At 36.7% G+C, this 25,382-nt stretch overlaps 1 protein-coding gene across 11 annotated transcripts in view; it reads right to left on the bottom strand.

Annotated features, from left to right (window-relative positions):
• The window catches only part of CTNNA3 (catenin alpha 3), a 1,849,311-nt gene that overhangs the window by 1,790,411 nt on the left and 33,518 nt on the right, over nucleotides 1-25,382 (bottom strand). For all 11 annotated transcript variants that reach the window (XM_077125140.1, XM_077125142.1, XM_077125146.1 and 8 more), the window contains exon 2: nucleotides 1,227-1,330. In XM_077125140.1, coding sequence (XP_076981255.1) covers nucleotides 1,227-1,325 — 99 coding nt within the window. In that variant the 5' untranslated portion in view covers nucleotides 1,326-1,330. The remainder of the gene's footprint in view (nucleotides 1-1,226; nucleotides 1,331-25,382) is intronic.

Here is a 25,382-nt window from a genome sequence, read left to right as displayed (position 1 = left end):
GCTCACTAAGTTTATTTTTGAGAAATGTAAAACCTTCAAATTTTTCTTGTGTTAGTTTGTTAAATGCCACCAGAATACAAGATATCAGAAATAGGTTGGCTTTTATAAAGGGAGTTTATGAAGTTACAAAAGTTTAGAGTTCTAAGGCCATAAAAATATTCAAACTAAGGCATCCAGGGAAAGATACCTTGACTCAAGAAAGGCTGATGGGTCCAAAACACCTCTGTCCACTTGGAAAGCATGTGGCTGGCCTCTGCTGGTCCTTTGGCTTCCCCAGGTGGTGATTTCTTTCTGCATCTGCAAACATCTGGGTCTTATATTATCTCTGAGGCTTTTTCCAAATGTTTTCCTCTTAAAGGACTCCAGTAAACAACCCACCTTGAATGGGTGGAGACACATCTCCATGGAAACCACCTAATCAAAAGGTACCACCCCCCACAGCTGGGTGAGTCACAGGTCCATGGCAACAATCTAATCAAAGTTTTCTACCCTACAATATTGAATCAGGATTACAAGACATGGCTTTTCTGGGGCACACAATACTTTCAAACTAGCAGAATCCCTATACCATATAAGCCCTGAAACCCAAAGACACCAGTGTCTCCAAGAAATCAACCAGTTGCAACCCCCTACCCCATAATGTCAACACCCCTTTTCAACATGAAGAAGTTAGAACAGTCATTGCCCTAATACCTTTGAACATTGGGAGAAGGATCAAATGAAGAGTTGCAACAGAGAAGATAGGATTTAACAAGTGATGATTGTGACTACTGAATCATTATATTGATATTTCTTGTTAGTCACTAGTGTATTAGAACAACTAGAATGAAATACTGAAAGTGTGGAAGTGGTATCCATATTATACTTTGAAATGTTCTGTATAACTACTTATTAAACTGTACTTTGAAATGTAACACTTTTCTACATGCGTTATATTTCACAATAGAAAGTGTTTTAAAAAAACTATACATACATATTATTACTGCTGTTACTGTTAAAATAGATTCTGGGGTAAGAAACTTTCAGAGTTTTATTACTATCAGTAGCAGTAGTGATTGTATTAATAAATGCATACTTTTCATATTTAAACAAGTTAAAAAGAGGACACTTTGGGGTGATATATTTATGTACCAAAAATCAAATCTTTCCTTTGTCCATTACCATTTTCCCATGTTTTCTAGTTCTCTGGCAGTTACTACACATTGTAATATCCAGGGTATTCATACCTGGATGATGAGAGGCTCCAATAGCTTCTCCACAGTGAATGTTTGGACCTGCAGATCCTGAGGATCGACATTCAATGATATTGGCATTTCAGCTGACATGCTGCCTGTGCACCAAGCAGAAAGACACATATTAATAAAGAAAAATATTTTCTAAAAGTGAGCATTCAGGAAATTCATGCTAGGTGAAATTGGTGTTCGGTATCTCTTTCTGAGCCCTCAGCTGCAGCCCTCTGGGTGTGGAGGCCACCACTAGAGAGATGAGATACTACCCCAGCTGTTCTCTGAGGTCATAATCTCTGGGCTTAGATCTTCTAATAGATCAATCTATACAAGTATGCCCATGATTGGATTAGTGGCCCAGCCCAGGTGGGTTTGTATCTAATCAGGGGTCTTAAGTGAAAAAGAAAAGCTGAGTGGATGAGACATGAAAGTTCTTTGCCTTTGTGAAATCAGAGCACAAAGGCAGCATGCGCCCATATTTGCCCATTTCTGTCAAAACTGATATAGATGAGGAGCTAGGTAGGACTTTGGAAGATATACGATTTGTTGCTACTCATTTGAGGGTTGTTTATTTGTGGGTTTTGATTGGAAAAGTGGTATGGGGACAGTTCATTTTCCTGTAAAAAAAAAAACAAACACATATATTGGCGTAGTTGTTATAAAAAAATGAAAGCCTAAAGCACTGATATTTGGGCAAGATAAAATAAGAAAAAAAATTACAAGCTTTTCTTTAAGGCATTAACTTAACCTTAAAATCAACTCAGTGAGATTTTGCATATATATATATATGTATATATATATATATATATATATAATGACCATATGTAGCATATCATAACAAATTCAGGTTAACACATCCAACACAAAGAATACATCCCAAATCACTAAGCTGACAAATTTGTATTAACTTCTTCACAGTCAACAATCAACAAGCAAGCGCTTACTGAGGAGCCACATAAACAGTAAGAAACATACATGTCTCTTATATATAACTTGTTTCGTTAGAGAAAAGCTCAGAGCCCATGAAAACATGTATTACTATCAATGCAAAAACTTTCCCATTTAGCTTTTACCTATTTTCTTCTATAGTTTCCTATATTTGCAGGCTTAGAGAACACAAGAATCTGCCTCCAGAAAATGCCTTGCTATTCCCTATGATACCCATTAAATTAAAACAAAAAAGAATTAATATAATTATATTTTGTTTCTCCATTTTTTATTTTAGATATGAGGATGGATAGTTGTTTTCTTTTTAATAGACTGATTGGCTCTGTGAAAGGATGGATGGAGGTATGGATGAATGAATGAATGAGTGAATGATTGAACAAACAAACACACATTTTTATGGTGTCTCTCTTATACAAGATAAATCACTTCAACTCCCCTCTCAATCTCAGTGATTCTGGAGGGAAGACTGTTCCCTCACCCATACCCAGCATCCAAGCCCTAAGGGATATGAGATTCTCAGGTAGAGCCCATGTTCCCCTTTCTCTTTCCTGTCTTTCTAACCTCCCCCTGTCCTATTCCATAAAATCAGCTACTATTTGCTCTTCAAACTCTTCCATTATAGTGAATCCTACCCCTGGATCCAAAAATGTGTGGTGAGCATAATCCAAGATAATAATGATCTCCATCTGAATGTGTGTGTAAGTGAAAAGATCAGTGCTTCACAAGGCCTTTCCCACACTCTACACCTGGTTCACATGTGAGAGAGAGAAAACCATCCTATAACTAAGTCATTTATACTGGCGCTTATCTTGATATATACTAATTTATAATGTGTTTCCAAAAAAATAGAGGCAGATACTACATAGTCATAGAAGCCTGACTGTTCTTCAAATGATATGCCACATGATAACATGCCAAAATTCTCTTAATATGAAAAGGATATCTGAAGTTTTCTTGAGAATAATAGCAATTTGCCAAAAGACTGGCCCCCAGTGACGTAACATAGAAATGTATACATAATCAAAATAGTGAATTTCAAATATACTTAAAATTCTTTCATGTGTCTTCAGAAAAGTTTGATAATTTTAAAAAAATTGCACTGAAAGTCTCAAAGCAAGCAATTTTGGCAAATTTAATAATTTAGAAAAGCATTTAAGTGCAATTATATACTACAAGGCTGACTATACTATTAAAAACAACTAATGCATATTAATCACTTTGTGTATTGTATCAAAACATTTTCTATGCCACTCAGGAATTATAATAAGTAGTTTGAAGTGGGGAGAAAAAGGATAATTTAGTTACTATGTCCTAGATTACTTCTCATCATGTTTTCAAATATAATGTATTATTCATTCATCTACTAGCAAATGTTGTAAATGTCAACAATATAAAACCCAAGGGCATTGTTGATTGCAAGGATAGGCTACAATTTCTTAAATGTATCACATTTCTATATTGTCCTCTGAGTGAACAGAACCCAGAATCCCCATGCCACCTTTGAGACTGGGTAGTGTGTGTGCTTGTTCTTAGTCTAGGCTTATCTCTATCATAAGCCACTTGCATAAAATGCCTACAATTCTTTCGCTTTTTAAAAGCCTTTTTGCCTTGAAACATAATCATTCAACTATTAGGAAAAGATATTATTTGAATTTCTTTTCAAATGAAACTCTAAATTACCGTTATTATCCTATGACAATATCAATATATAAAGACAAAGCCCTACGATTTAGCCCTTTTCTGTCTTACCTGTCTCTCCTTTTATTTCAATTCTGAACATAGAAACACTGTTTCTTTTCTCAGCCATTCCACTGAAATGTAGGAGATATGCTTCAAGAAAGTCTCCAAGTCCTATTGTCAAATGCTTTCTCCCAAATACATTTCTAGAACTGAAATATTTTGTTTTGTTTTTCTTTCTTTCAATCATTCCACCTACCTCTTTGAGTCCCTTTAACACAGGCAAATCTATATTGACAAATAGGATATTCCCATGGTGATGTTTCTGCATAGGCCAGACCCAATCTGTGCAATAAACTATGCCCTTCAGTGTCTATAACTTAAGAGTCCTACTAAATGAGTGCACATAAAAGCATTTTGCTTGTTATCCCTCTCATGACAGGTACTCTCCTACAAATAAATCAAGTCAAGATTGCTAACAAGGCTTTGTTCTTTTATCTCAGGGACAAGAAGTAGAAGATACAGTTGTGAACTAAAATAAGATCTAAGTGAAGCTTCACAACCTTTAGAAAACATGTCCTCTCACTGCAGACTTCACAATAGGTTTCCAAAGCTCACTGCATACAAAAATTGGAGGTAAGGAAAATAAACAACTACAGGGGGTAAAAAATCATCCACATCACATGTTATCCTTCTAGAAGAGTGTTTTCAGCCAAGAAATAATAATAATAATTTAGTCTGTGTTCATGTTTTTCAATACGCATTAAATTATGAAATTCCAAACCAACAGGTCCTTGAAGAATCTTACCTACAATCAAAAAAAATTTTAATAAATTCTATTTCTTATAAAATCTTTTTGATCTTTTTGTATTTGTCCTGTTCACTAATCCTGACTGACTAGAGATTAGGGCAATAATAGGCAGAAATCTACAGAATTTTGCAAGCAAGGTCAAAGACTGATAAACTGTTACCAACCTCTTGTGGTAACTTGTGGAATGGCTTGGAAAACTAACATCTGGAATATGGTTTCTATAGAAAAGTCCCCAATACCAACTATTTAATTAAAAAAAAAAAAACTTTTGCAACACAGCTAGTTTGTAAAGTGACAGCTGATGGTTCTTTAGGATTACTAAAGCTGGTGATATAGTCATCATGTAGTCATCATACTTACCTAAGGTAAGCTAATTTTGTACTCACCGCTCAACTCTTCAGGTCTTTTTGTCAAGGATTACTGCTTACCCAAGTTTCCCCATAACATATTTGGATAATTAATTTTTATTTACCTAAATATACTATTTTATTTTACCCTCGTAACACTATATCTTGTAAAATCTGGATCTTTATTCCTGCCTGTGAAAGTTGATTTTAGAGAATCCAACATATTAACACCCCTTCCCAGTTTTCTGTTCATCCATTAATTTGTTCAGTTAAATTCTACAGTTGCCATTGAATAAGTTAGGGCCAGGCAGGAAACCTGATTTTGATACCTTTAGAAACTCTTTACAGATATATAATGATCAATTGATAAATACCCTTGGTATGTTTTTTTTCAACCAGTTATGAATCACTTTCATATGAAATAATCCACTCTTTTTCATTCTGTCAACAAAATTATCATGGGAGGATTTGTCAAACGCTTTACTAAACTTTCTCCCTATTTAATAACTCAATTAAAAACAAAGTTAGATTGGCATGAATTGTTCTTGGAGAATCCATGCTAACTTCTAGTAATTACTGCCATTTATTTACATCTTAATTCTGTAGTTTTCCTACAATTTGGCACCTAGATGTTCTGCCTAATCTTAGAGACTACATTTTTACTTCTTTTGGAAATAAAGATACATGCCCTTCTCCTGCTTTCTGGCAGGTCTGTCATTTCTCAGTGACTCCTTAGAGAGGTTCTGTGATCATATCTGCAGACAATTTTAAAGTTCAAGGATATACTTCTTCAGGATACACATTCTTCAAGTAATTTAAAGAGGATGGGCAGTCTCCTTTATTTTCAACATTTAGAGTTTCAATTTTTTTAATTAGTTAAAAATACTTTAGGTAGTACAAGGTTCAACAATGTGAAAACTAAGTTGCCCTCACATCCCTTCCTCCTTACCTAATTTCCCTCGCAGAGGCAATTACTATGGTCAGTTTCTCATATCATTCCAGAGATTTCATATATGTTGCCAGCATATAAGTATTTATATTTTAATACAAATTATAACATACTTGCTTTTTCCACATATCAATTCTCTCATACTCTTGCCACTTTGACAGGATAATTTATATGTATTAACTGTCATCTATTAATCTCATATCATCTCGCTCACGCAGAGGGTCTATTCCTTCTGTATTTATTTATTTTTTCTCTTTTTCTCAAAATACAGCTTTGAAATGTTCTTCTCCTACAGCATGTCCTGCCAGCCTTAGCAAATGAAAAGTGCTCTAGCCTTCTCAATGTTATTTTTCCTAGTTTCTGCCATTCTCTTTTATTTGCTTTCACTTATGTGTCCCTCTTCCCATATTTGATCCATGTTCTTTTAAAATTTAAGGTTGCTACACAGAACACTGGGGTTTTGTGTTATTGATTGTCGCTGTTCAGCGACTATTATGGGGCACCTAGATACATCAACCACTATCCTAGATTCTGGTGAAAGAAAAAAATAGTAAAACCCAAACCTTGCCAACTTTGCATTTTCTCTTCCTTTCTTTTTCTTTCCTTCTCTCTCTCTCTCTCTCTCTCTCTCTCTCTCATATGCTGTATGGCAGGGGTCACATTTCATTCTTTTCCTATCTGAGTATCCCCTTATTGCAGCTCCAGTTGTTCCATTTTTATTTGTTTGGGGTTTTTGTTGTTGTTGTTGTTGTTTGTTTGCTTGTTTGTGTGTTTGGAAACACAATGATCAGGAATCAAACCTGGGTCTCCCACACGGCAGGCGAGAATTCTACCATGGAACTACACTTGTACCCCCATTTTCTTTCATTTTTAATTCATCATATTCCTCTTGTGTCCCTTGGAATATATGCTGGCATATATAGTCCCTTGGAATCATGCTTACTATTCAACTGAAATTGTTAAAATGTGCTCCTCTTCAAGTCTAGGATAGATGTCTAACATTGTCTTATTTACAATTATTACCTCCACAATAAAATTGTCATTTTCTCCTAAACCAATACTCCAAAACCTGCCTCCAAATCTCATGCTTTGGAATTGTCCACAAGGCCAAGCCAAGACCTACCTTTCTGGACACACCCTGGACCCCTCAACCAGCTCAAGCCCACTCTCTGTGCCTGGGTCAGCCTCTTCCTAGGATCCATCTTTCCAGAGCAGATGACTCAGTATACCTATTCCTAGGCCTGAGAGATGGCCAGGAGGCAGCTGTTTGCTCATGAGTGTGCAGATGGAAATGGATATTTAGGCTAGACTGTCCACTTGCATGTGCTCAAAGCCTCTCAACTGTATGATAAAGCCAGGAGTGAGGAAAGAAGATGCTAGGCCAGGGACAGAGGCAAACTGCTCCTACACCACCTCATTCTAACAAGAAATTTCAAGAAATCTAAGAATTCTAAATTTGAACCTTGGTTTTTGTGTCATTCTAAAGGTGTATTTGTCAAGATAGGAACATAGAGAGATATAATCTACTTTATCAGTTTGTTAGCTTGATTTGAAACTCATGTACATGTTAAGGGCAGACCTTCCCAAACTTTCCAGCACTCCACGTCACAAAAATCTTCGTATTGTTCAAATTTGTTTCTTTCATTATTTTCCCAATCTCCAAGACATGAAATTGCCACAGCAATAAGATAAAAATCATTATTGTTCTACTTTTAAGAGAAGGCTTTCTGAAACTTTTCAAAACATGTCATCTAACCATATTGCTATGACAGTTTTTAATCTATACCAGGAAAGACTGATCTAATAAGCTTTTGCAACAATATCACTTCTCTTTCTCTCTCATTATACCCTATCTGAATGTCCTCCACTGTAAATCTTTTCTCAAGTTATGGGTTTTTATGAAAGACTGTGTATACTTCTCTGCCCTTTTCATTAAAATTATCTTTGAACATTTAACATTCCATTCATGAGAAACAAAATAAATTTTAAAAAATAATACTCGATTCATGTTTTATTGATATTTCTGAAATTGTATTTAATTTCTGTTTTTCTGATTACCTATATATTTATTACTGACCTTCTCCCATTGTTATTTTCCCCTGGAAATCACTATGTGTCACTCCTTTCATGCCCTATTTATTTTCATACACACACACACATTCATGCATGTACTTGATGACTCTGTCTTGGAAGTATCTCTTTTCTTCAAGTTTAAGTGCTCTAATCATATCAACAAATCTCCTTACAAAAAAATATCCATGAGCTCCATTCTGAATAAACTCTAGTGTAATATCAGTAGGTAACAATCTTCACCACCACCACAAATATTAATCTTTGTCTCATACCCTACACTTCCAAAATATCAGAAGGAAAGTTCAGTAACTTGTGGAAGGCACAGAGTCCTGAAATAATCTTATAAAAGAGAGCATTTAGTTTTCATTAACAATTTATGTTGAGTGCATAACTAAACTTTCTAAGTCCCCCTCTCCCCTACCACCACCCCTCAGAAGTAGTAGTATAATGCAATCAGGAATAAATGTAAAGGACTGAAACCAAATGCTACCTGACAAATAAAATCATTACAAAAAGGTTTAAGTAAAGCAAAAAAAATAGATACAGAGGATATCATGCACAATACCCTCACACTGATGTTATACAATTTAGTCTTGGCTAGAATAAGATAAAATGGAAAGAGAACAATTATAATATAGAACTTGCACTACACTCTCTTTATCCATCTGTTTTCCAAGACTATCATCCCCACTCATTCCTGCCTTCATACTCCTAATGCAATCATTTGCTGCCTTGTTTGCCCTGTAAAGAAAGCACACATATCTTCTACTCACTGGTAAACAAAAGAATCGGAGGTTTTTCAGAGAGTCAATAATAGCAAGAAATTGGCTGATATCATATGTGATGGAAGAATAGTTAGGTTTCACTCTTTTCAGGTACTGTTCTTTACAACCAACTCCCATGTCATTATTTACACTTATATTTTTCCTCCTAGCCTTTTGGTCAACTATGAGGGTGAATGGTGTGAGATCAGAGGCACCCCTAAATTATAGGGCATCATTCATTTATTCATCTATTCAAATTATATTTATTGAGTGTTATGGTGGTGTGGTGTTAATATACCCCAGAAAAACATTTTCTTAAACTTTATCCATTCCTGTGGGTGTGAACCAGTTATAAATAGGATCTTTTGATGAGATTACTTCAGTTAAGGGGTGGCCCAACTAAATCAGGATCAGTCTTAATCCTATTACTAGAGTCCTTTAAAAGCAGAATGAAATTGAAAAAGACATAGAGGTAGTAGCCAGAAGCCTAAAGTCAATAAAAACAAGAGGCTGCCATGTGCATTGCCATGTGACAGAAAAGCCAAGGGCCAAGGGTCACTAGCAGCCAGCCCAGAATGCCACAGTCTGCTGGGAGAAGCATTGCTTTAACGAGGCCTTAATTTTGGACTTCTCCTAGTCTCAAAACCATGAGCCAATAAATTCTCATTCTTTAAGCCAACCCATTACATGGTATTTGTATTAACAACCAGGAAATCCAAATAAGTGTCTACTTCATGACAGTCATGTCAAAGGGAGAGGAGAGACAATAAACAAACAAATACGAAAAAAGTAAACTACACAGTCTATTGGAAAATAATGAGGGTTATGAAAAAATTAAAAGCAGAAGAGAGTAAGAGGGAATATGAGAGTAATGAGGGAACAAAGGAGTTAAGGACAGATTTCAGTATTAAATAGGATAAAAATATGCCCCCATTGAAACAAGGGATATTTCAGCGAAGACTTGAAGAGGTAAGGACATTAGCTAAACAGATACCTGAGAGAAGAGCACTCAAGGCAGAGATAACAGCTAGAACAAAATCCTTAAGGCAGGAGAGTAATGGCATGTTGTGCAGAACAGAGAAGAGGCCAGTGTGAGTGGGGTAGAGTGAGCGGGAAAGAGCAAAGTGAGAGAAGGTCAGAGACATAATGGGGCCTGCAGTTGCAGGGGGTTGAGCACTGGAGTAACATGATCTTGTTTGTGTTTTGGAAGGATTACTTTGGTGAATAAATTGAAGTGGGGGGTGGAGGCAAGGGCAGAGGAATGGGCATCCATTAGGAGGCTCCTATAGCAATCCAGATAGGAGAGAATAAGGGCTCAGACCTCAGTGGTGGCAGCAGAAGTGGTCAGACTGTAGATATATTTAGAAGGTTAGGCAAATAGGAATTCTTCATTTGGACATAACATATGAGAGAGAGAAAAAAAATCAAGATGTCTCCAAGGAGTTAGGTCTGAACAACAAGAAAGATGATGTTGAGATGGGATGGATGCAAGATGAGCAGAAATATCAAAAGTCCAGTTTGGAGCATAAGTTTGGAATACATAGTTAGACATCCAAGTGAAGATGTTGAGTAACCAATTAGATATGCAAGAACAGAGAGAGAAAGAAAGAGCGAGTTCTGAGATGGAGGCATAAATTTGGGTGTTGTCAACATAGAGGTGGTACTTAAAGCTATGGGACAGAATGAAACACCAAGGAAGCAATGAGACCGGGAAGAAGCACGTCAGAGTCAAAGGACTGTTAGGAGTGAGTGGAAATACAGGCAGTGGTACTCAGAGTAAAATTATGAAATTAATATTTGCCGTCTTCCGGCTTAACAACATGCGTGGCTTAACAACATGCGCATTTTAGTTCATCCTCCAGAACAACTACTAAATAACCAGAAATAGTACAGAACAGCTCCTAGGGCCACTTCAGTGACCAGACAAACAGCGTACCCCAGTCTGGACCAGCTGGACCGGCTGCGAGCACCCCCCAGAACCATGAGTTCCCAAAGCTGGGGTGGCCAGCACCCCTCCCCCACAGGCCGCTTCCCAGAGAGGAAAGGAAAGGACTTTACCAGCAGCAGGGACTGGGCAAAATCAAACACCAATTGTGGAACTAATTAACAAATGCTGACTACTAAAAATAGGCCCCCAGCTTAGGTAAACCTGATCAAAGCGAAGATTGCTCATTTTTGCCCCAGTGCCAAGGGGGCAGGACTGAGAGAAAAAAGGGAAAAAAAAAAAAAAGAAGGAAACAGAGGTTTTTGTGTCTATGTATCTACAAAGTCTTGACTGCCTCTGGATACAGCAGCAGGACCTTTCAGGCTGCAGCTGCCCCAGGCATAGGCAGAAGTGAGCTCTTTTGGGGACTTGTCTGGAGCCTGTGCCTTCCCCAGGGGAGGGGTGAAGCCCAACTCAGGTGGAATCCCTCCATCAAGGAATTCAGAAACCAGGGCTTGGTAATTTGAAGCCATTAAAACCAGCCTACAACCTCTCCTCTGTCTCCACCACACCCCCAGCAGGGAGAGTCTTCCAAAGTTAAAGGTACCGCATCATCTTATGCTGGTGGGACCTGCAGTCAGACAAGTGCCACATACTGGGCAGGATAAGAAAAACAGAGTCCAGAGACTTCACAGGAAAGTCTTTCAGCCTGCTGGGTCTCACCCTCAAGGAAAACCGACGCAGGTGACTCTTTTCTCCTGATAGGAGGCCAGTTTGGTCTGGGAAAATCTGGCTGGGGTATATAATATCTAAGTAGACCCTCCTAAGTGTATGTGGAGGGGAAAGGTACCACACAAGCAGGGCAAGAAACAAGAAAACAAGAACTGAAAAATTCTCCTCTGTTAAACAAAACTCAAGCTAAAGGTCCAGATAAAGCTGAACAGAATGTCAAAGAACAGATAGACAACAAATTCATCCAGCAAGAAAACCCTAGATAAAAGAAGTGAAAGCAATCTCCAGTATAAACTAATTAAGGTAATTAAATGCCTAGATGCCAGCAAAAAATAACAAATCACACTAGGAAAATTGAAGATATGGCCCAGTCAAAGGAACAAACCAACAATTCAAATGACATACAGGAGCTGAAACAATTAATTCAGAATGCACGAACAGATATGGAAAACCTCATCAAAAACCAAATCAATGAATTGAGGGAGGATATAAAGAAGGCAAGGAAAGAACAAAAAGAAGAAACTGAAAGTCTAAACAACAAATCACAGAACATATGGGAATTAAAGACACAGTAGAAGAGATGAAAAAAACAATGGAAACCTACAATGGTAGATTTTGAGAGACAGAACATAGGATTTCTAAACTGGAGGATGGAACATCTGAAATCTGACAAGAAACGGAAACTATAGGGAAAAAATGGAAAAATATGAGCAGGGACTCAGAGAATTAAAAGATAATATGAAGCACACGATTATATGTGTTGTGGGTATCCCAGAAGGAGAGGAGAAGGGAAAAGGAGGAGAAAAACTAATGGAGGAAATTATCACTGAAAATTTCCCAACTCTTATGAAAGACTTAAAATTACAGATCCAAGAACTGCAGCATACCCCAAAGAGAATAGATCCAAACAGACATACTCCAAGACATTTAATAATCAGAATGTCAGAGGTCAAAGAGAAAGAGAGGATCTTGAAAGCAGCAAGAGAAAAGCAATCCATCACATAAAAGGGAAGCCCAATAAGACTATGCGCAGATCTCTCAGCGGAAACCATGGAGGAGAGAAGACAGTGGGATAATATATTTAAATTATTAAAAGAGAAAAACTGCCAACCAAGAATTCTATACCCAGCAAAATTGTCCTTCAAAAATGAGGGAGAAATTAAAACATTTTCAGACCAAAAAATCACTGAGAGAATTTGTGACCAAGAGATCAGCTCTACAAGAAATACTAAAGGGAACACTAGAGATAGATACGAAGACAGAAGAGAGAGGTGTGAAGAAGAGTGTAGAAAGGAAGACTATGAGTAAAGGTAAAAAGAAGGAAAATTAGATATGACATATAAAATCCAGAAGGCAAAATAGTAGAAGAAAGTACTACCCATGCAGTAATAACGCTTAATGTTAATGGATTAAACTCTCCAATCAAAAGACATAGTCTGGTAGAATGGATTAAAAAACAGTACCCATCTATATGCTGTCTCTACTCAAAGGACACAAGGCCAAGGACACAAATGGACATTTACACACCAGTGTTTATAGCAGCATTATTAACAATTACCAAGAGATGGAAGCAGCCAAAATGTCCATCAACAGAAAGTTGACTAAACAAACTGTGACATTTACATAAGATGGAATATTGTGCAGCTGTAAAACAGAATAAAGTTATGAAGTATGTAACAAGATGAATGGACCTTAAGGACATTATGCTGAGTGTGATTAGCCAGAAACAAAAGGAAAAATACTGTATGGTCTCACTGATATGAACTGACATTAGTGAATAAACTTGGAATATTTCCTTAGTAACAGAGACCATCAGGAGATAGAAATAGGGTGAGATATTGGGTAATTGGAGCTGAAGGGATACAGATTGTGCAACAGGACTGAATATAAAATCTCAGAAATGGACACCACAATACTACCTAACTGTAATGTAATTATGTTAAAACACCGAATGAAGCTGCATATGAGAATGATAGAGGGGGGAGGGCTGGGGACATAAATGAAATCAGAAAGAAAGATAGATGGTAAAGATCAAGATGGTATAATCTAGGAATGCCTAAAGTGTATAATAATAGTGAAATGTACAATGTACAAATTTTAAAAATGTTTTTGCATGAAGAAGAACAAAGGAATGTTATTATTGCAGGGTGCTGAAAAACGATGGTAATTAATATTTTAAAATGTCACCTTATGTGTGAGACTAAAGCAAAAAATGTTTATTTGTTACAAAATTTATATTTTGACTAGAGCATTTCCTAATATAACTCATGTAGATAGTTTGATTGAATGTCATAAGTACTTGGAATCTCAGGTAGCACATGAGATTTTATTGGTTTGTCCAGAGTGATGCCCCGATGAATCCCAGAGTGATTTGATCAGTGACTGGAAAAGTATTTGCAAGCCCCCTTCGGGGAATGGTGAGAGTGGGGAGAAATTCAACTTCCCCAAGTTGAATTCTTGATATTCTCACAAGCAGTATGGACAACCAAAGCTATAGGCTGAGCCCCCAGTCTTGAGGTTTGTTCATATGAAACTTAACCCCACAAAGGATAGGTCAAGTCTATTTAAAATTTAGGCCTAAGAGTCACCCCCAAGAGAACCTCTTTTATTGCTCAGATGTGGACCCTCTCTCCAGCCAACACAACAAGCAATCTCACCACCCTCCCCCTGTTTACGTGGGACATGACTCCCAGGGGTGTGGACCTTCCTGGCAATGTGGGACAGAGATCCTGGAATGAGCTGAGACTCAGCATCAAGGGACTGAGAAAAACCCTAGAATGAGCTGAGAATTAACATCAAGGGATTGAGAGAACCTTTTCGACCAAAGGGAGAAGAGTGAAATGAGTCTAAGTGTCAATGGCTGAGAGATTCCAAACAGAGTTGAGAGGTTATCCTGGAGGTTATTCTTATGCATTAGATAGATATCACCTTGTTGTTCAAGATGTAGCAGAGAGGCTGGAGGGAACTGCCTGAAAATGTAGAGCTGTGTTCCAGTAGCCATGTTTCTTGATGATGATTGAACAATGATATAGCTTTCACAATGAGACTCTGTGAATGTGAAAACCTTGTGTCTGATGCTCCTTTTAGCTACTATATCAACAGAAGAGTAGAACATATGGAATAAAAATAAATAATAGGGGGAACAAATGTTAAAATAAACTTAGTTTGAAATGCTAGTGGTAAATGAAAGCGAGGGGTAAGGGGTATGGTATGTATAATCTTTTTTTTTTCTCTGTTATCGTTTTATTTCTTTTTCTGTTGTCTTTTTATTTCTTTTTCTAAATAGATGCAAATGTTCTAAGAAATGATGAATATGCAACTATGTGATGATATTAAGAATTACTGATTGTATATGTAGAATGGAATGATATCTTAATGTTTTGTTAATTTTTTTTTTAATTAATAAAAAAGTTTTTAAAAAAATTAATATTTGCCTTTCAGTAAACTAGAAAAACATTCCCCTTTTAGACAGACATTGGAAGAAGGTGCCACTCTCTGCATTGGATAGATAGAGAGCTGTAGGTGTTAGCAGAAAGGCCTAGTGTGTCCAGGAGAAGGAGGACTGGATTTCAGCTCCACTCAGACCATCAGCAGCAATATGCAGTAACCCGTTTGAGACAGCCTGCCCCCAGACTACCTAATTCTTGAATTCTCACCATATTGGATCCCAGTTAAGTTAGAGCATTGGCATTGACTACAGACTGTCTGGACAAGAATCTAGGCTATGCTCCCTGCTGCCTGTGACTTAAGACAAGTTCCTAAACCTTCCTGAACATGTTTCTTCATCTGTACTGGGAATAACAAAAGTTCATTCCTCCAAGGGATCTGGAAGGTTAAACAAGAAAATGCAAGTAACAGAGATAATTTAGCTCAAATCTCTGACAAAGAGCAAGGGTTCAACAGATGTTAGTTGAAATTATTATCCCTTTTCAGGAGAACAGAATCTACTTGACTAACATTGAAGTGAAACATCATCTGTAGAGCTCATAATTATTATTCAAGAGCACTTTTTACTCTTTGTTCCCATAATGAAAGAGTTTAAAATGAACCTTCCCTCTGGTCTTCATTTTATTGGATCTCTTGACTTGAAACTCTAAGGCTTATTTCCTACATGTGCACTAATTAGAACTCCAACATGCCTAAAACACTCAAAAAAAAAAAAAAAACCTACAAGTAGCTTCTGTCCTGGTTTGAAGGGATTATGCACACTGAAAAGCCATGTTTTAATTCTGATCCAATCTTGTGGGACCAACAGTTTCTTTTAATCGCTACTCAACAATGTAGGCCGGAAACTTGATTAGATTATTACCACAGAGATGTGACTCACCCAATTGTGGGTATTAACCTTGGATTAGAGCGAGATGTGACCCCATCTACTCCAGGTGGGTCATGATTAATATACTGGAATCCTTTAAAAGAGAAATAATTTTGGAAAAGGCTTGAGATTCCAAGGACAGCAGAGCCATGAGGACAAGAGCCCACACAGCCAGAAACCTTTGGAGAAAAAGGAAAACATCCCCAGGTGAGCTTCATGAAACAAGAAGCCTGGAGAAAAGTTAGCAGATGTTGCTATGTTCACCATGTGCCTTTCCAGTTGAGAGAGAAACCCTGAACTTCATTGGCCTTTCTTAAGTGAGGGTAACCTCTTGTTGGTGCCTTAATTTGGACATTTTTATAGGCTTGCTTAATTGGGACATTTTCACGGCCTTAGGCTGTAAACTTACAACTTATTAAATTCCCCTTTTTGAAAGCCATTCCGTTTCTGGCATATTGCATTCCAGCAACTAGCAAATTAGAACATCTTCCTAATGCACAATAACCTCATAAAACAAGGATCTTTAGCCCTTTGAAATTAATCCAGAGTGACACATGAAAGGTAGGCTCAAGGTTAGGGCTACAATTGTTAAATGCACTACATACCAGGACCCCCAAGAGTCTGCACTTTTATGTCCTTAGCTTCCAAAAACTCTGCTTTCCAACAGAGCAAAACAACATTACATTTTAGAGTACAAATACAAATAAAATAAATATAAATGTAGCATATTGTAATTCAAACTAAAAAAAGCTTCTTGGAAGTATTTGAAGTTCTCCTCATTAAACTTTTGGATAGTCATTTTACTTGACATTCTTTGAAAGTGGCCAAATTGAGTGCACCTCCAAAAAAAAAGAAAAGATGAGTTTTATGGATTCTTTGTGAGAAGATCCAAACAAAACAAAATAAATTAACACATCTGCTTACTCTAGTCATAGGAAATAAAATAAAACTTGATTCCCTTCACATTCAACGTAGACAAGAGCTGAAAAAAATGTTTTTCTTAAAACCCCTCCAAAGATTGCCTTAGCCAATATGAGATAAAACAATGGATTCTGACCATATATAATGGTCTTATGTTATGCCCCCCTTATTATGAATGGCAGTTCAGTCTAATCTCCTCTAAGAAAGGAAGCAAAATGTTATATTTCAATATCTGATTTAACTGTAAAGTAACATTATATATCAGAATTTCACAGGGTAGTCTTATTACTTTAATCCCCTCCTGATAACACACCTTTCATGCTATTTTATAAAGTGTCAGTGGTAAAGTAAAAGTTTGCCCAATATTCCACAGAAATAGCCAATGTTTATTTTGTGTAGTAATGTCTTTCCACTTCAGGATATTTTGTACCATATAAAAATTATACCAGAACTGTGGCCCTATGAGATTCCATCTCATATAAGCCCAGCATGAGGTTATCTACATATTAGTTTTAAAGCCAAAGAACTAAACTAGTTGAATTGAAATCTTAAAAACAGTAATCTAATATGTAAGACTTCAGAGGAGGTTTAGTTGGATCACCCAGAACAAGAATAGCCTTCAGCTGAAAGGCACCAAATTTAAGTAACCAGGCAAAAGAACAAGCCCTTCATATGCCCTTTGAAAGTGGCAGTGCCTTTTGTTACTACAAGTCCATTGGGTGTATGGGTCTGTTCTACTTTGTAATATTATAAAACAGCTCAGAGGTATATGAATTCTCTTAAGGTCCAGTATCTTTGAAAGTTGGAGAACAAAAAGAGAATGGTGAAGGAAGTAGAATTCTTCTCAGCCTCAATTTTAAAGCCTAAAAGAATTCCCATTTCTTCTTTGTTCTATGATTAGCTAGAAACAAATGAGTCTACTTATTGGAATAAAGAAAAACTCCTGGAAAATATTATATTCATTTTTCCCTAAAATAGTAAACATACTTGGGAAAACCGATAGTGGGAAAATGTTTTGAGAACTTCAGCTTTTTCAACCTTCCATGCACCTTTAATTCAGTTTTTAAAAGTCATGCAGAATCTTTCAATCTAACCAACCAATTTCACTAGGTTTTTCATTACTTTTTAAAAGTTTGTCCTACTTTTTAAAAATTCCTCCAGGAACACTGGCTCTATACTTATTTAATTGTTTCTCATCCTGAGGTAGGATCAGGATGAAGGTGGTGGCTGACTAAGCAAAGGGCAAATTCCAAGGAGCAGTCAGGCCTTAAGGAGAAAAATATCTCCGAGAAGAACAGCAATAAACAGCACCTGGGGGACAAATGGCCCCCACCAGAGTGAGTCATCTACCGAGAAGCAGAGAGCCAACCAACCATGCCTGAGTGAGTCATCTACCATCAAGCATACACAGATGGGGGAAAAGGGGAGGGTAGTAAAATAGTTAATAAAAATTACAAAAGAAACAAAAATCTATAAAAGCAGATTGACCCAGTGTCAGGGCCTCTCACCTCTCACCCCTCTTTCCTTGTGAGAGTGCTTCAGTGTCCTCTCACATGTGTTCTTAATAAATTTTCTTCCTGCTTACTCTAGCTGTGCTGTGCCCTTGAATTCTTTCTCGCACCATTGCCAAGAACCTAGGAAGCAGAATCAGGCAGCAATTCCACATGCTAAGTATCCTCTCTATAGAAAAAAAAAAAGACTAATGAGGCTTTTCTGTCTTGATGTCAAAACACCACTCTTGTGCTTATTTCTTATCCCCAGATAATTCATTCCCAGAATCTTTTCATTAGCTGCCCTTTTTCTCCTACCTCCTGTTAATTAGGATCTTAACTTTGCTTTGATCCCCGGCATCCTATCCTCTGCTTACATTACACTGATCTCTCAAAGCAATCTTACTAACTATTGGAACTTCACTTCTACTTATAGCCTCTGATTCACAATACTTTATCTGTAGTCCAGATCTCTCTCCTAGACTTCAGACCTCCAAATCCATTGCTCATTGGCAACTGAAGCTAATACATGCAAAACTGAACTCATGATCTTTTCCCCAAACCTGTTTGCCCTCTTCCCAAATTCTGATACAGTTTAATAACATTACCATATAGCTGGTTTCACCCAGAAACCTGAAATTCATCCTAGAATCCTCTTTCCCTTTGTTCCTCTCTTTACATCAAATCAAAATACAAGTCATATTGTTTTTACCTCCTTAAATTATTTCTTCTCCATTCTTCTCCATTCTTACTGTTAAAAAACCTCAATATTAAAAAATAGATAATAATAAGACAGCATGAAATAATAAAAGGCAAGATGGCAGAGCTCAGGAAACAAATGGAAGCAAAAAAAAAAACATTACAAAGAAAAATTCACATCAGAAGAATCCAATACACATGGGCTGAGAGCACATTTGGATACATGTGGGATAGATTTGCAGACTCACAGACCAAAATTAGATGGAAAATAGTACACTTTCATCTTTATTCATCTTTCATAATGAGGAGTCTATCAATACTATTCAAAATTGAATACAATTTAAAATGATTTCTCATTCATGGGAAAGTATGTAAATAAACATTCAACATATAAAAAGCAACCAATCTCATTCATCATAAGAGAAATGCAAATTAAAACTACACTGAGATATCAATTCTTATCTTTCAGATCTGCAAATATCCAGAATTTTTCATAACAAACTTGCTATACTTGTTAGCAAGGCTGTGGAGAATCAGATTTCCTCATACATAGTTGTAGATATGCAAAACATTATCCCTATGGAGGACAATTTTGCAGTATCTAGCAAAAATATATATGTATTTGCCCTTTGATCATCAACCCCACTTTTAGGAAAATATCCCAAATACAAACTAGCAAAAATTAAAAGTGATGTATGTCCAAGGCAATACACCACAACAGTTTTGTAGAAAGAAAGAGAGAGCAGTAGGGAGGGAGGAAGAAAAAGTTTGAAACACATCCAATATGTAAAAATCTGTTAATTGGCAATGCTATTCAAAAAAACAAAAATTCACGAGTCACTTTTCAAAGTCGCTGAGACACCAAACTACTTTTCTGAAAATGGATCATTAATGAGAAATAAGCAAGAATTTTCCTGACTTTCTGGCATGAAGCATACTTCAGGGAAACAAAACAGTAAAGATGGGAGGAATTCTTACTTACAGAATAACTTCAACCAATAAAAACTAGTAAAGAATTATAGAATTCTAAAGAACTCTCATAATATAGTGGATCTACACAATGACCCTCAGTGAAGGTTGAAGCCATTAGGTAAATTGCTAATGGGGAACTTTGAGGATGAGGTTTACAACACCTGAACCCATTGAACAACCCTAGTAACACCAAAAGTGAGACAACCCAGACTATATGCCTTCTGATGTCACCCCATAGGAAGTACACCACACCATCGAAGAGGTATTCTGGCCAAAAGAATGGAACTTAAATCTAATCAAGCTGTGACTAAATAAAAGAAGGAGGACCATGTTAAATGACATCACAAGACTGCAAACATCCAAATCCAGATATGTGGGAAACACTGCTAGACAAATGACCTGCTTTCAACTGATAAATGGCATGGAAAATGAGGGAAACTATTATAAGTGAAAGATACTTACAAGAGAATTACTGATTATATATGTAGAATGGAATGATCACATATTAAGAATGTTTGTGTTTCTTTCCTATAATTTTTTAAAAATTAATAATAAAAAAAGATACTTACAAGACATAACAAACATATAAAATGTGTTGCTTGGATCCTAATTTCAAAAACCAACAATAAAAGACATTTTAAAACCAATCAGTTAATATTGGACACAGAGGGACTAGTGGACAATATTAAGGCATTACCGTTAATTTTATTAGGTATTGTAAATACATTATGATTGTTTTTTAAGACCTTGTCTATTGGACATAATATTGATATAGGCAATTGATTTTCCACCAAGATGCCAAAGTAGTTAAATGGAGAAAGATAAGTCTCTTTAACAAATGAAGTTAGAATAATTGGACATTCACATGTAAAACAGAAGCCTTGAACCTTACCTCACACCATATACAAAAATTAATTAAAAATGGATCATAGAGCTAAAGGTAAGAGCTAAAGCAATTAAGCTTCTAGGAGAAAATCTCTGTAACCTTGGGTTAGGTATTGAGTTGTTTTGCCTAAAAGCGTGATTTTTAAAAATAAAATAGATAAATTAGACTTATCAAAATTTTAAATTTTGGCTTTTTTGAAAGACACTGTCAGGAAAATGAAAAGATAAACCACAAACTGAAAGGAAATAGAAACTATTTTTTAAAAACATATCTAGGGCAGTGCGACAGTAGCTCAGGGCTGTGTTATAGTGCTCAGTGGTAAAATTCTCACCTGCCATGTTGGGGACCTGGGTTTGATTCCCAGTGCCTACTGATGCAAAAAAAAAATCTAATAAGAATTTGTATCCAGAAAATATAAAAAACCCTTAAAACTCAACAATTAAAAAAAAAACTCAATTTTTAATGGGCCAAAAAGAATTGCTAAAAGTATCTTGAGGAAAAAAACAAAGCTGGAGGGCTCACGCTGCCTGACTTTAAGGCATATTATGAAGCTACAGTGGTCAAAACAGCATGGTACTGGCATAAAGATAGATATATTGACCAATGGAATCAAATAGAGTGTTCAGATAAAGACCCTCTTATCTATGGACATTTGATCTTTGAAAAGGCAGTCAAGCCAACTCACCTGGGACAGAACAGTCTCTTCAATAAATGGTGCCTAGAGAACTGGATATCCATATGCAAAAGAATGAAAGAGGACCCATATCTCACACCCTATACAAAAGTTAACTCAAAGTGGATCAAAGATCTAAACATCAGGTCTAAGAGCATAAAACAGTTAGAGGAAAATGTAGGGAAATATCTTATAAATCTTATAATTGGAGGTGGTTTTATAGACCTTACACCTAAAGCAAGAGCACTGAAGAAAGAAAGAAAGAAATGGGAGCTCCTCAAAATTAAACACTTTTGTGCATCAAAGAACTTCATCAAGAAAGTAAAAAGACAGCCTACACAATAGGAGACAATATTTGGAAGCCACATATCAGATAAAGGTCTAGTATCCAGAATTTATAAAGAGATTGTTCAACTCAACAACAAAAGGACAGCCAATCCAATTACAAAATGGGAAAAAGACTTGAACAGACAACTCTCAGAAAAGGAAATACAAATGGCCCGAAGGCACATGAAGAGATGTTCAACGCCCCTGGCCATTAGAGAAATGCAAATCAAAACCACAATGAGATATCATCTCACACCCACCAGAATGGCCATTATCAACAAAACAGAAAATGACAAGTGCTGGAGAGGATATGGAGAAAGAGGCATATTTATTCACTGTTGGTGGGAATGTCAAATAGTGCAACCACTGTGGAAGGCAGTTTGGCAATTCCTCAAAAAGCTGAATATAGAATTGCCATATGACCCAGCAATACCACTGCTAGGTATCTACTCAGAGGACATAAGGGCAAAGACACAAACGGACACTAGCACACCAATGTTTATAGCAGCATTATTTACAATTGCAAGGAGATGGAAACAGCCAAAATGTCCATCAACAGACGAGTGGCTAAACAAACTGTGGTATATACATACGATGGAATACTATGCAGCTTTAAGACAGAATAAACTTATGAAGTATGCAACAACATGGATGGACCTTGAGGACATTATGCTGAGTGAGACTAGCCAAAAACAAAAGGGCAAATACTGTATGGTCTCATTGATATGAACTGACATTAGTGAATAAACTTGGAATATTTTGTTTGTAACAGAGACCATCAGGATATAGAAATAGGGTAAGATATTGGGTAATTGGAGCTGAAGGGATAAAGACTGTGCAACAGGACTGGATACAAAAACTCAGAAATGGACAGCACAATACTACCTAACTGTAATATAATTATGTTAAAACACTGAATGAAGCTGCATGTGAGAATGATAGAGGGAGGAGGGCAGGGGACATAAATGAAATCAGAAAGAAAGATAGATGTTAAAGAGTGAGATGGTATAATCTATGAATGCCTAGAGTGTATAATAATAGTGAAATGTACAAGGTACAATTTTTAAAATGTTTTTGCACGAGGAAGAACAAAGGAATGTCATTACTGCAGGGTGCAGAAAATAGATGGTAATTAATATTTTTAAATGTCACCTTCTGTGTAAGACTAAAGCAAAAAATGTTTATTAGCTACAAAATTTATATTTTGACTAGTGCATTTCCTAATATAACTTATGTAGATAGTTTGATTGAATGTCGTAAGTACTTGGAATCTCAGGCAGGACATGAGATTTTGCTGGTTTGTCCAGAGTGATGCCCTGATGAATCCCAGAGTGATTCGATCAGTGAGTGGAAAAGTATCTGAAAAGCCCCCTTCAGGGATTGGTGAGAACGGGGAGAAATTCAGCTTCCCCAAGTTGAATTCTTGATATTCTCACAAGCAGTGTGGACAACCAAAGCTATAGGCTGAGCCCCCAGTCTTGGGGTTTGTTCATATGAAACTTAACCCCACAAAGGATAGGTCAAGTCTACTTAAAATTTAGGCCTGAGTCACCCCCAAGAGAACCTCTTTTGTTGCTCAGATGTGGCCCCTCTCTCCAGCCAATACAACGAGCAGTCTCACCACGCTACCCCTCTCTACGTGGGACATGACTCCCAGGAGTGTGGACCTTCCTGGCAACGTGGGACAGAGATCTTGGAATGAACAGAACTCAGCATCAAGGGATTGAGAAAAACCCTAGAATGAGCTGAGACTTAGCATCAAGGGATTGAGAAAACCCTCTAGACCAAAAGGGGGAACAGGGAAATGAGACAAAGTATCAATGGCTGAGAGATTCCAAACAGACTGGAGAGGTTATCCTGGAGGTTATTCTTATGCATCAAGTAGATATCATCTTGTTATTCAAGATGTAATGGAGAGGGCAGGCCACAGTGGCTCAGCAGGGAAGAATGCTTGCCTGCCATGCCAGAGGACCCGGGTTCAATTCCCAGTGCCTGCCCATGTAAAAAAAAAAAAAAAAAAATGCAATGGAGAGGCTGGAGGGAACTACCTGAAAATGTAGAGCTGTGTTCCAGTAGCCATGTTTCTTGAGGATGATTGAATAATGATACAGCTGTCACAATGTGACTGTGTGATTGTGAAAACCTTGTGTCTGATGCTCCTTTTATCTACCTTGTCAACAAAGGAGTAGAACAGATGGAATAAAAATAAATAATAAGGGGAACAAATGTTAAAATAAATTTAGTTTAAATGCTAGTGATCAATGAAAGCAAGGGGTAAGGGGTATGATAGGTATAATCTTTTTTTTTTCTTTCCTGTGTTCGTTTTATTTCTTTTCCTATTGTCTTTTTATTTCTTTTTCTGTATTAATGCAAATGTTCTAAGAAATGATGAATATGGAACAAAATGATGATATTGTGAATTACTGATTGTGTATGTTGTTTTATTTTGTTTCTTTATTTTTTTAAATTAATAAATAAATTTTTTTTAATTAGATTAAATTAAAAAAAAAATCTCTAGGGAAGTGCGACAGTAGCTCAGGGCTGTGTCATGGTGGCTCAGTGGTAAAATTCTCACCTGCCATGTTGGAGACCTGGGTTTGATTCCCAGTGCCTACCCATGCAAAAAAAAAAAAAAATTTAATAAGAATTTGTATCCAGAAAATATAAAGAACCCTTAAAACTCAACAATTTAAAGAAAAAATACTCAACTTTTAATGGGCCAAAAATTTGAAAAGCCATTTACCAAAGAAGATATATGAATGGCAAATAAGCATATAAAAAGATATTCAACATGAATGGTCATTATTGAAATGCAAATTAAAACCAAATATGTACTACTACACACCTATGAGCATGGCTAAAATTAAAGCCTGCCACTATCAAGAGCTTGCAAGGATTGGGAATAATTCTCATTACTAGTGAAAATGCAAACAAGTATAACCAATTTAGCAAACAGCTTGGCAGTTTCTTATAAAGTTAAACATAAACCCATCCTATGACCCAGCAATTCCACTCCTTAGGAATTTATTTAAGAGGAATTAAAGCATTTGTCAAATAGAGACCTGTATGCAAATGTTCATAGAGTCCTTTTCATAGAAGTCAGAAACTGGAAATAACTCAAATTTCCATCAACAGGTGAACTGATAAACAAATCGTGGTACGACCATAAAGTAGCGTATTATATAATTTAAAAAGAATGAACTTCTGGTGGTGCAAGGGTAGGTCAGTGGTAGAATTCTCGCCTGCCATGCAGGAGACCCAGGTTCAATTCCTGGCCCATGCACTTCCCAAACAAACAAGCAAACAGACAAAAATTCAACAATGGTGCCGCAATAAGGAGATACTCACATGGAAAAAGAATAAAACACCCCATACAGCATACAAAAAAAAAAATGAATTTCTGGTACAGGCTACAACATGAATGAATCTAAAGGCATTATGCTAAGTGAAAGAGTCACAGAAAAGTACGGACATATTATGTGATTCAATTTATATGACCTTTTTGAAAAGGAAAAAATACAGGCACAGGAAACATCAGCAGTCACCAGCAGGTGAGGGTATGGGAGTTGATTGACTATATAGGGCACAGAGAAACTTTTGAGGGGTGTTAGAAATGTTCTGTATCTTGATTGTGATAGTAGTTTATAA

The sequence above is a fragment of the Tamandua tetradactyla genome, chromosome 13 (assembly GCF_023851605.1).
Source record: "Tamandua tetradactyla isolate mTamTet1 chromosome 13, mTamTet1.pri, whole genome shotgun sequence".
Lineage (NCBI taxonomy): Eukaryota > Metazoa > Chordata > Mammalia > Pilosa > Myrmecophagidae > Tamandua > Tamandua tetradactyla.
This window is presented reverse-complemented; position numbering and strand designations above follow the sequence as displayed.